The sequence below is a fragment of the Myotis myotis genome, unplaced genomic scaffold (assembly GCF_014108235.1).
Source record: "Myotis myotis isolate mMyoMyo1 unplaced genomic scaffold, mMyoMyo1.p scaffold_m19_p_11, whole genome shotgun sequence".
Lineage (NCBI taxonomy): Eukaryota > Metazoa > Chordata > Mammalia > Chiroptera > Vespertilionidae > Myotis > Myotis myotis.
Window position 1 is genome coordinate 18,267,445 of NW_023416315.1, and position 12,057 is coordinate 18,279,501.

The 12,057-nt window shown below is 42.3% G+C and overlaps 1 protein-coding gene across 1 annotated transcript; it reads left to right on the plus strand.

The window, feature by feature from the left end:
* Nucleotides 1-2,175: 2,175 nt before the first annotated feature.
* LSM5 (LSM5 homolog, U6 small nuclear RNA and mRNA degradation associated) lies at nucleotides 2,176-7,088 on the plus strand. The gene is made up of 5 exons (XM_036327683.1): nucleotides 2,176-2,258; nucleotides 4,297-4,392; nucleotides 4,671-4,698; nucleotides 5,432-5,504; nucleotides 5,899-7,088. The coding sequence occupies exons 1-5, from the start codon at nucleotides 2,213-2,215 to the stop codon at nucleotides 5,929-5,931; spliced, it is 276 nt and encodes a 91-aa protein (XP_036183576.1). The 5' UTR covers nucleotides 2,176-2,212; the 3' UTR covers nucleotides 5,932-7,088.
* Nucleotides 7,089-12,057: the final 4,969 nt, after the last annotated feature.

Below are 12,057 nucleotides of genomic sequence, written 5' to 3' on the forward strand. Positions count from 1 at the left end.
AGCTATAAGATGAAAGTGAAAGCAACTAGCAACACTAGCTATTGTAGCACCCACTCTAAAGCCAAGCATCATGTTAGGTGTTAGGAAATGCAGATAAGTAAGGAGTAATAGCTCAAATTTAATAAATAAGCACTAATGTGCCAGTCCTTTGCTAACCACTTTTGATGGATTATCTCATTTAACCTTCACAACAATTGTACAACAAGCAGAGTTCTCCAATGGGTAAATTAAGACAAAGGTTAAACTGGCCCAAGGTCAAATAACTTGAAGGAATTGTAGTGGAGACAAGATCTGAACCAAAGTAATTTAACTTTAGAACCAACTGATGTAATCATCATACTGCTTCCGAAAAATTCTTGACTCTGGAGAACACACAGTTTTTGTGGAGGTGGTAACCCCTTGGACAGATAATTAGAAGAGAATATATTGAGAGCATTCCAAGAACTATTAACATTGCTGCAGGATAGTGAGAGCCCACCAAGCCTGCAAGTCAGAGAAGCTTCCCAGAGAAAGTCACATTGGCCCTGAAAGATGAACAGGATTTCTCAGAACTTGGGGGCAGAGCATCCCAAGAGTAATAAAGTAAAATCACTAAGGACTGGAGTGATTACGGTAAACATTTGGGAAAGGAAGGGTTTCATGCCAAACTTAGAGAAAATATGTAAGATTAAAATTAAAGTGCAATAGGAGATGTTTGGAGGTGGGCACACACTAACGACACATGGTGTTCTCTCTACTTGGAATGCTGCTCCTGCCCGTTTCTGCCTATCCAGTTCTTATTCGTCTGCCATGACTAGACTCCTGTTAATTCCTCTGAAGCTTCCCAAGCTTATCTATCTGGTCAGTGGGCAAATTATTTAATCTTTCTGAGTATGAGGAACTTCATCCTAACACCTGCTTCAAAGGCTAGTCATAAAGATTAGGAGTAAGTGTATTGGTTAAGTTTCCTGGCACACAGTAGGTGCTTAATATTTATGAGATGCACAAAGCCAGGACGGGCTTGGGGTTTCGAAGGAGGTTGAATCCTATAGGGTTTTGAACTCAAGGGCCCCTCTGTGAGGGCTTCTGAACCTCCTCACTGACATTTGCCTTAAATCAGCCGTGGGCAAACTGTGGCCCGCGGGCCAGATCCTGCCCGTTTGAAATGAATAAAACTAAAAAAAAAAAAAAAGACCGTACCCTTTTATGTAATGATGTTTACTTTGAATTTATATTAGTTCACACAAACACTCAGTCCATGCTTTTGTTCCGGCCCTCCGGTCCAGTTTAAGAACCCATTGTGGCCCTCGAGTCAAAAAGTTTGCCCACCCCTGCCTTAAATCATACCTACTTCTCTAGAAATCTTGAAGCTGAAAGAGGTCTTTTTGCTTAACATATTAAATTTCATGTGCCTTGTACATGTTTGTTCGTTGTCTCTCCCCCCCGTACACCTTAAGCTTCTTCAAGGCAGACGAGCTCGTAGCTCTATTCTGTACACTGTTTTATACTCAGCAAAATGCTGGGCAAAGAGTGTGCAACCAATACTTACTTGTTCAATGAGTAAATGATGGGTGCTTTACAACCATGTGTTATATCATTAAATAATGTTCTCCTGGCCCCTCTTGGTTTGACTCTAGCTTTAAGTTCCTAGGACATAAATGTAAAATAGAGTAAGGCAGAGAATTTGCTTTCTATTCAAAAAAGTGCAAAAGCTAAGGTGTCCTAAGAGTGATGATGACATTAACATGGAGCGCCATCAGGTGGTTGCCCGTTAGACAATGCGTTTACGAATTAGTGAATACAAAAAGTCTAAAAAAATTAGACTCCTCGATATAACAAGGTTAAGAAAAATGAACTAACTACAGCAGAAAAAAAAAAAAAATTATCCCCACCCTACAAAAGCTTTCAAAAAATGCCAATTGTGGGATTCCTTAGTGTCTCCAAATGAATTTATTCACAAGGTAGGGTATTTTTAATGTCTCTCAGAAACTTCGAGAGGAGAGTGGGTACCTGTCGAGACCACAGAATGGTCAGTGGAGAGAACTATTGCCTGGGATCTCACTGCCGGGGAAAGAAGGGCCCGGGTGGGATCCACGTGGACTGGCCCGATCGCACGCTTGGCCTTAGATTGGTCGAGCCTGTCCCGGCTGCGGGGGGCGGGGCGGGGGCGGGGAGGCGGAAGCGCGCTCTTTCAAACTTGCAATCCTGACGTCGATGCACTTCCGGCGTCGCCATGGCGGCTAACGCTACCACTAACCCGTCGCAGCTGCTGCCTCTAGGTAATGGTGGTCCTGCGGGAAACGGGGGCGAGGAGCTGAAGCTTAGGGTTGGGGGCCACGGGGCCGCGGGCGGAGGCGGCCCCGGCCGAGGGTTAGGAAAATGCGTCCCCCTCGCGGCTTGTCTCCAGGCTCGGTGTCTCCGCGGTCCCAGGCCGCCCGCCTCTGGAGCGCGCAGGGCCTTTTAGGCCCGAACCCCAGGGTCCCCGGGAAGGTCCGCGCCGGGTAAATGCGTCGCCCGCCTTCTTCGCCGTGAGCAGCCCCACTCCTCAGCCTGGCGCTGAGAAGCTCCCCAGACAGACCCTGTCCCTGATCTGGCCGCTTATGGAGAGAAGCACTGGGCTCTGGAATGAGCCTTAACCGAGGGAACTGGAAACTCGCCCTATTTGTCTTCATTCATTCATTCATTCAACAAGCAGCTGTGGAGCATCCGCGCACCACCCCGTGGCTGGGCACGATTGGACACATTGAAATCACGGCCATTGCCGCCTTTAGCACACAAGCCAGCGGAGGAGAGAGGATACAGGACAAGTAAACCTCAGACCAGGCAGCGTCCGGCGGCTGATTGACGTGCGAGCTGCCACGCAGCGGACGGGCCAGAGTTAGGGTGAGGGGGGCAGCGGCCAGGAGGCTCTGGTGAAGGCAGTGGTGCCTCTCGCCCTAATATTTAGTAGCCCAGAGTGATTGAGTTAGTGGGTGTGGCTGTGACTGAAGTTTTTTTCTGCATTTGGCAATCTTTTTAAGAAATTACTTTTAAGAAAATTTGTTTTATTTCAGAGGGGAAGGGAGAGGGAGAGAGATAGAAACATCAATGATGAGAGAGAATCATTGGCTGCCTTTTGCACGCCCCCAACTGGGGATGGACCCCGAAACCCGGGCATGTGCCCTTGACTGGAATTGAACCTGGGACCCTTCAGCCCGCAGTCGGACGCTCTATCCACTGAGCCAAACCAGCGAGGGCAAGAAATTACTTTTCAATAACAAACTATTTTTAAAAGTTATCTTTATTGTTGAAAGTATTACAGATGTCGCTTCCTCCCCCCTATATTGACCCCCCCCCAAACCCTCCCTTCCTCGGCTCCCCCCCAGGCCTTCACCACACTACTGTCTGTGTCCAGGGGTTATGCATATATGCATAAAGTTCTTTGATTAATCTCTCCCTCAACCCCCACCCCCACCCCCAATCTTCTTTCTGAGATTCTCAGTCTGTTCCATGCTTCTGTGTCTCTGGACCTATTTTGTTCATCAGTGTGTTTTGCTCATTAGATTCCACATATGAATGAGATCATGTGGTACCTGTCTTTCTCCCACTGACTGACTTGGCTTAGCCTACTGCTCTCCAGGTCCCTCCGTGCGTGACAAACTGAATACTCAGCATCTGCCAGGCACTGTCCCTTGAGGACCCAGTGATAAGGAAATACAACCTGTTTCTGGTCTCATGGGCTGAGAGTCTAGAAAGGAGTTTCTATGTTAAGCAATCACATATATATAAAAGCCTAAGCGACCGACCGACCATTGGACCATCCGACCAGTAGCTATGGCACGCACTGACCACCAGGGGGCAGATGCTCAACGCAGGAGCTGCTGAGCTGTGGTGACTTGGCAGCTGTGGTTCTCAGGTGACTCACCTGGAACCAGAGAGGAGGGAACCTGATTATGGGTTGCCCGAGAACTGCCCTCTCACAATGTGGGATCCCTTGGGGGATGTCGGAGAGCCAGTTTTGGCCCAATCCCCGCAGGCCAGGCTGGGGGACCCCACCAGTGCACAAATCCATGCACTGGGCCTCTGGTCTAATATAAAACCACAACCATGATAAATTGCTACAAAATTGAGGTGAGTAGAGCGCAGAGGAAACTTTAATGTAATATAGTGAGTGATTGAACAGAGGTATGTGGTATAAAACCTGAAGTTTTTGAATGAATACTTTTCCTAGTTTATCTTTCATCATATGCAAGTAATAAGTACCAATAGGCACCCAAATATTTGTTGGAGTAATGAATTGGTAAATAATCTTTTTCTTCTTTCTTAAAAAATACCTAGAGCTTGTGGACAAGTGTATAGGATCAAGAATTCACATTGTGATGAAGAGTGATAAGGAAATTGTTGGCACGCTTCTAGGATTTGATGACTTTGTCAGTATCCTTTTAAAAAATGGTGGTATGAGTTTTTCCTCAATATTTAAGAACGGAAGTAACTATAGACAGTCTCCTTGCTGATAACTATAAGAAAATCAATGCATTCTCAGGGAAGCTGTAATAGTATTTTAAGTGGATGTGTAACTGAAAGAAGACAAAGTTCCTACCAATCACAAGCTTTTTGAATTCAAGCTATTGTGTTAAATGTTACCATTGAAACTGAATAAAGGCAGAAAGCCAGAGTAAATTTTACTTTATTTCCTTAACACCAAATTTCAGATATGGTACTGGAAGATGTCACTGAGTTGTAAGTAGTGTTAAAAATTAAAGACTTGGGGTGGGGGTGGGGGGAGAATCTCTCTTTAAGGCAGTTTTAGTGCTGTTGAGTCAGTAAAATGATGTATGAGAAAACATTGCCTGTTGGAATTACTTTAAAGATAGAAATTTTATCAACTGACACAATGCTAGTAAATTTGGATCTGAGGGTTGTTACCTAATGAAATGTTACTAAATTGCTAGGAAATTAGTGGAGACTAATTTAGTGGAAGTTATCTTTAAGATAAAAGATACTAAAATAGGGCTCAGGTCAAATCAAGGAATTGATAGAGCATTTAATGTAATTTATGTATAATATTAAATGTAAATGATGGCTCAATTATATTAACATGAAGATTGCAACCAGTATCTGCTTTCAAAATTGAAATGACTGTGGATTGGTTTAATGGATAGGAATCAGTACTAAGTAATAGTAACAGAGTGAAGATAGTAAACCTTTTATTTCATATTTGATCTCCTTGGCAAATTTCAGCTTCTTTTATAAAGATCAGCCCTAGTCGGTGTGGGCCTTAGGCCAGGCAGTCTACGGTGTCGCCGTTGGGGAAGATAGTACATCATCCAGGAGATAGCCTGCGTCTCTGAAAACGGTTGATACAATTTCTGACCTCATGTTCATTTATATACAATAATAACTTTTAGGGGTCAAAATGTTGGCTTTGATTATCTCTGTTTATCTTGACTCTTTTTTTAATGTATTCGTTTAGTGAAATCACACCAGAAGGAAGAAGGATCACTAAATTAGACCAGATTTTGCTAAATGGAAATAACATAACAATGGTAAGACAGTAAAGCTGTTTTATTTCGATGTTAGACCATTTTTTGTGGGGAAGGGATTACAGAGCTACCTTGCTTGCCTAAGTGTTCATGGCCCAGTGGTGCTTTAGATGGGATAGGGATGCTCTGGTGGTCAGGGCTTGAAAGCTGAGCTATTGATGATGACATTAGGCCTGAAGATGAGTTTGCTGTACTTTTTAATAATTTATGTTACTAAGGATTATTGTTGAGGCACTAAGTATTAATTGCTGATGGTGGAATTGTGATGGGGCCATGGAGAAAATGGGAATGTGAGGGAGGGGCAGAGGCAAAAGTGGCTTTGGTCAAGGAGAGCTCTGAGTAGGTGTTTTTAAATGATGGTAGTGGTGGTGTTATTCAACTTTTTTCTCTTTTGCAGCTGGTTCCTGGAGGAGAAGGACCTGAAGTATGAATGGATTTCCTTGACTTACGCTAGATTCTGTTTTGTCTTATAATGACAACAAAATATAATTATTTTTAAACCTTTCACTGTCTGGATTCTGTGAAGCCAAGTTTCCCGTTAAAGGGGAATGCTTTGAAGAGGCATTGTAAATGCCATTTTTTAAGTTAATCATGTTTATCTTGGGGAAAAAAGAACATTGAAGACTAAAATAAAGGTGGTTTTGGTTAATTGTCATTTTATTTATTATACTCCAATAGCCATTGGAACAAAGCTCGTGATTATTTTGTCAGTTGCTCTCTTGTCATTTTACATCTGCTTCCTTATTTACATGACCACTTGGTTCTCAAAAACTGTTCCAAACAAAATGGTGAACTTTGGATTTTGAACAGGTGCATTTAACCTGAAATTATTCAATTTAGTTCAAACTGTGGTGCTTTGAAATGAGGATTTTTCCACTGCACTCAAGTTTCAGTAACTTCTCTTAAAAACAAACAAGCAAAATAGACAGGTAATCTGTGCACATTGTAGAAATGCAGACAAATGAAAAGGGAAACATCATACTTTGCTTTCTGTCCTGTTAGACTTTCTCAGTACACATTTTATATTTACAAAAACATGTTGGCCCTGATGATGCTGTTTTGTGGCCTCCAGTGAAGAGTTTTTAAAAATTTAAGTGGTAAATGCCTTTCCATGTCATATTTCAGCAACATTAATGTGTGCACAGTATTTCTTTAAATGGGTTTACCATAATTTATTTAGCCTATTCTTATTATTGGCCACAGTAGTCTAACTAAATCTTTATACATTTTTATTTTTCTTAGAAGAAATTGAGAAGTGTATATTGTCAAAAGGTATATATTGTCATGTTGCTAACAAAATGTTTGTCAGCAGTTTTTCATACTTTATATACCACCATTGGCTATGTTCTCTCTTCTCTGTCATTGTGATAGACAAAACTTGGTATGTTTAAAATTTTCTTTACTAATTTTATATTTTGTGGATTATGTCTATGAGGCTTTTGCCATTGAGATGCTTGTTTCTTACTAATTTGTAAGAATTCTTAATAGTTCCTCTTAGTCATGTATTTTGCAGGTAAATTCCCCAGTTTGTAGTTTGCCTGTTAGGGGTACATTTTTTGACAAATAAAAAAATATTTTATGTAGTCATATGTTGGTCTTGTCCTTTATAGTTTTTGTCTATGGTATACATGATTAGAAAGACCTCCTTTGCTGATATGTTTTCTTGGTACTTTATATTTTCTTTTTAAATCTTGAACCTATCTTCAGTTTTAATGTTTCCACATGAGAAAAGGACCAACTTTATTTTCTAAAAGCAAAGCACTGATCTGTGGTATTTTTTTTTTTAATTTTCATGGTGTACATACTCCTGCCGTGGCTGACTTCAAGCTGCCCAGGGTTTAACATCTGGCTTGCAAACTTCCCCAAGTTTAACAGTTGGTTCTCAGGAGCCACTGCTTCCCACCTTTGTTGGAGGAATGCTTTCCCTCCTGTTGCTTCTTTCCTTTTGGAGGGAGGCTAACTGATGTAATACCATCCTCTTACCACCCTTTACTCTCTGTCTGCGGTGGTCATGCCCAGCTCTTTCTTTTTTCCTTCCAGGAGTTCGTTGCCTGCAGGGAGCACATGCTCTTGATTCCGACATGCTCTGAGTGTCGGAGCAGCCTGACCTCACTTAGGGAGGCCTGCAGTTACCTTGTCTGTGGCCAGGTGGCCCAGTGACTTCTGGGGTTCAGTAATAGGAAGTTCACTTGCCTACAGATAAACTGTCTCTTAATCTAGTCTTTAACAGTAATAAAGATGAGGGTATGATTCTCCCATCTGCTTACACTTTTACAAAATTCAAGTAGGTACTGTGACGTATAGGGATCTGCATGAAGCCATGAAGTCGGGGGTGTCCAGCATGCCTGTGGTTTTGTGATACATTTGAATAATTTGGGAGTTCCAGACTAACAAGTTAACTGCAGCCCACAGATGAAAGCTACATTATGTAGCATCTGTCAATAAAAATGATATTCCAACCCCTGTCTTTACCATTTTGCCTTTTTTCTCAATTGGTTCGGAACTCAATCTTGGAAGAGGGTTGCTGATTATTGGTCAGTCAAGTCTCTGCTGTACAAATACTTCCTTTCTCTCCCTGACAGCTTCCTGTCACCCCTGTGCATCTGTCCTCCAGGCCATTAGAGCATTCGAGTGGTTTATTTAAAATGCAGAATATAGTCATGTGACACTTTGTCTTTCAAATCTTTCAGGAACTTACCCTCTGCACGACAAAAGCCCAAGTTCCCTGAGACCATGAGGGAGGGATGCCTGTTGACCTTAACAACCACACTAGATCTTGCCTTAGTAACACAGAATTTGTAATGCTGACTGTTTGAACTTTTGGTTTTACTCATGTTGGGCCCCTGTGGGAATGCCCTTGACTTTAAAACATTACTCGATTTCTCTTCAAGTTAACTTCCTCCAGGAAGTCCTACAAGATCCCCCATCCTTCCACCACTTCTCGGTGCTTATATGTGATAGTCGGTCATGGAGACTTCAAAAGTGATTTGGATTGTACTGTCGTGAACAGTGTCCTCAAACAGTTCATGCCATGCAAAGTCCTGGTTTCAGAGGAAACAGATCCTGGCACCGTTGGGTCAGAAACTGTAGAGTTTGGGCTGCCACACAACCAGTGCTGCCACCACCTGAATATCTCTTTTCTGAATGTTTTTTCCAATTTCATAAAGTGACATTAGGGATATTCAAGGATCTTGTTGAGTTTTTGTGAACCATGTATTTTTAATTATAACCAATGAATTAATGCTTTAATTGATACAAATGTAGAAATGAGCAAAGAGAGACCAATGGTAAAGACTGGTGGCGAATGAGTCATGGACGAAAATATCTAAAACAGGTCCAATGTGGAACTTCATTAGTCTCTTTCCTCTATTGAAGCTGTCTCTACAGAGAGATGCTAGGAATAAAGATCATATTCTTATTGACTTTATAAATGTAGATTTGTTATTAATGGGATAATGGTAGACCTATTAAATATAAATGTATAAAGGACAGCGAAGCATTATTCAACTATGAGAATGTACGTGGTGAGGTAAGAAACACTTTGAAAACCCTTATGCGCATTAAGTAGTAAATGGATACAGGCTTCACCTCTTTGACTAAGGTCGTAAAGCTTCTGATTAGGAATTTTATTCTGGGTCAGCCTCAAGATTGAGTTGTTTTTTTTTAAAGATAATAATTATGTATACTAAGGAAAAAACACCTCTAAATACTGAGTCAGTGAAACGTGGAAAGGAAGGATTAATGGTGATTAGGTTGAGTTCGGCTGGCATGGCTGGTTGACAGAATGGGAGGGTCAGAGGCAGGACCTGGGAGCTGCAGCGGAGCCCCACCCACTGACGGCTGAGTGGTGTAGCTAGCACTCCCCTCAGCCAGCCTCATCCCCAGGTCTGTGCTCTGTCTATGCAGGCGTGAGGAGTGTGAGGTCAGCAGGCATGAGGCTGGAGCAGAGAATGGTCGGAAAACACAATCTACTTTATCCGAGGGGCTGCTGGCTGAATCTTTGATTACTAGACATTTTACTCTTGAGTTTAAGAAAAAACATGTATGACATCAGCTGGTCGCCAGAGGGCACTGTGGAACAGGCAGCTAGTTGCTAAGCCAAGGCTTTTAGTTTTCCTCAGAACTTTGTTGGAGCCCAAGAGGATGGTGAACCCTAACCGGTTTGGCTCAGTGGATAGAGCATCGGCCTGCGGACTCAAGGGTCCCGGGTTCGATTCCGATCAAGAGCATGTACCTTGGTTGAGGGCACATCTCTCTCATCGATGTTTCTAACTCTCTATCCCTCTCCCTCTCTGTAAAAAATCAATAAAATATATTTAAAAAACAAGAGGACGGTGACCTCTGGCTGACCAGAGAGCTGGACCCCAGCACTCAGAGGCTCCGCCCCTGTCCTTTATATGTACGTTCTGAACACAGTAGGAACTGTTTCCAGGATGCAGCCTTGACAGTAAGGTGTTGAGACCATCTGGATAGAAGTTTCTGAACTCAGGTAAGGCCTCTCTATAAACATTGAAGATTCGGGCTGGTGGGTGTGGATCTATTTGTTTTGAAGTTACTTCTCTGGTTTATTAAGGCTGCCACCTACTAACCTGGAGTGCTCTGCCTCTTTCTTCAGTCTCTCTCGCCCTCCATATATGGGGCCACTTTCAGATTTCACCCGGCAGGCCCGAGGTTTAATTTTGAAGCAACAACCCTGCATTTGAACTCAGATTTCTGGTCTTCCACTCCGTTATACTAACTGTTGGATCACACCACAGAGCAGGTAAAGGGTTGAACTCTATATTTTTTACACTGCTTTTTTTTTTTTTTGGAAAAAAATTTAAAATAATTCTTTATTGTTGAAAGTATTACATATTCCTCTTTTTTTCCCCCATTGACCCCCTCCAGCCTGTCCTGCTCCTGCCCCAGGCCCCCCACTGCCCCATTGCCTATGGCCATGGGCCATGCATATATGCAAACAAGGTTCTTGGTTGATTACTTCCCACCCACACACCCTCCCCTGCCTTCCCCCGAGGTTCCCCACTCTGTCCCATGCTTCCATGTCTCTGGGTCCACTCGGTTCATCAGTTTATTTTGTTCATTAGATTCCACATATGAGGGAGAAATATGATACTTGTCTTTCTCTGATTTCTTTCACTTAGCATGATACTCTCCAGGTCCTCCCATGCTGTCTCAAATGGTAAGGGATTCTTCTTTTTTACGGCTGCATAGTACTCCATGGTATAAAAGTACCACAGCATTTTTATCCACTCATCTACTGATGGGCACTTGGGCTGTTTCCCGATCTTAGCTATTGTAAATTGTGCTGCTATGAACATAGAGGTGCATACATTCTTTCTGATTGGTGTTTCAATTTTCTTAGGATATGTTCCTAGAAGTGGGATCACTGGGTCAAATGGCAGTTCCATATTTAATTTTTTGAGGAAACTCCATATTGTTTTCCATAATGGCTCTACCAGTCTGCATTCCCATCAGCACTGTACTAGGGTTACCTTTTCTCCACATCCTCGCCAGCACTTGTCATTTGTTGATTTGTTGGTGGTAGCCATTTTGACAGGTGTGAGGTGATACCTCATTGTCTTTAATTTGCATCCCTCTGATCAGTGACTTTGAACATTTTTTCATACGTCTCTTGTCTCTTGACCATCTGTATGTCTTCTTTGGAGAAATGTCTATTTAGGTCCTTTGCCCATTTTTTAATTGTATTGTTTGTCTTCCTTTTGTTAGGTTGTATGAGTTCCTTATATATTTTGGATATTAACCCTTTATCAGATGTATCATTGCCAAATATGTTCTCTCATACAGTGTGCGCCCTTTTAGTTTTATTGATGGTTTCTTTTGCTGTGCAGAAGCTTTTTATTTTGATGTAGTCCCATTTGTTTATTTTCTCCTTAGTTTCCTTTGCCTTAGGACAGTGGTTCTCAACCTTCCTAATGCCGCAACCCTTTAATACAGTTCCTCATGTTGTGGTGACCCCCAATTTCATTGTTACAAATTGAACATAATTAAAGCATAGTGATTAATCACAAAAACAATATGTAATTATATGTGTTTTCCCATGGTCTTAGGCGACCCCGTGAAGGGTCGTTTGACCCCCAAAGGGGTCACGACCCACAGGTTGAGAACCACTGCCCTAGGAGATGTATCCCTAAACATACTACTACAAGAGATGGCTGAGATTTTGCTGCCTATGGCTTCTTCTAGGATTTTTATTTTGTCTTATTTTAAATATATTTTATTGATTTTTTACACAGAGGAAGGGAGAGGGACAGAGAGTCAGAAACATCAATGAGAGAGAACCATGGATCAGCTGCCTCCTGCATGCCCCCCACTGGGGATGTGCCCGAAACCAAGGTACACGCCCCTGACCAGAATCGAACCTGGAACCCTTCAGTCCGCAGGCCGACACTCCATCCACTGAGCCAAACCGGTCAGGGCTCTCCTAGGATTTTTATAGTTTCACAACTTACATTTTAAGTTTTTATCCAATTTGAGTTTATTATAAGTATCTCATGGCTGCCTGTTTGGGTTTGTGACTATGTATAAGGTAGGTCTG

What these genes read in the sequence shown, in the direction of transcription:
- LSM5 (XM_036327683.1), top strand. Translation starts at nt 2,213, where the DNA reads ATGGCGGCTAACGCTACCACTAACCCGTCGCAGCTGCTGCCTCTAG. An exon ending in GTCGCAGCTGCTGCCTCTAG is followed by an intron (nt 2,259 to 4,296) that starts GTAATGGTGGTC and finishes AAAAATACCTAG; the next exon opens with AGCTTGTGGACAAGTGTATA. An exon ending in AGGATTTGATGACTTTGTCA is followed by an intron (nt 4,393 to 4,670) that starts GTATCCTTTTAA and finishes ACCAAATTTCAG; the next exon opens with ATATGGTACTGGAAGATGTC.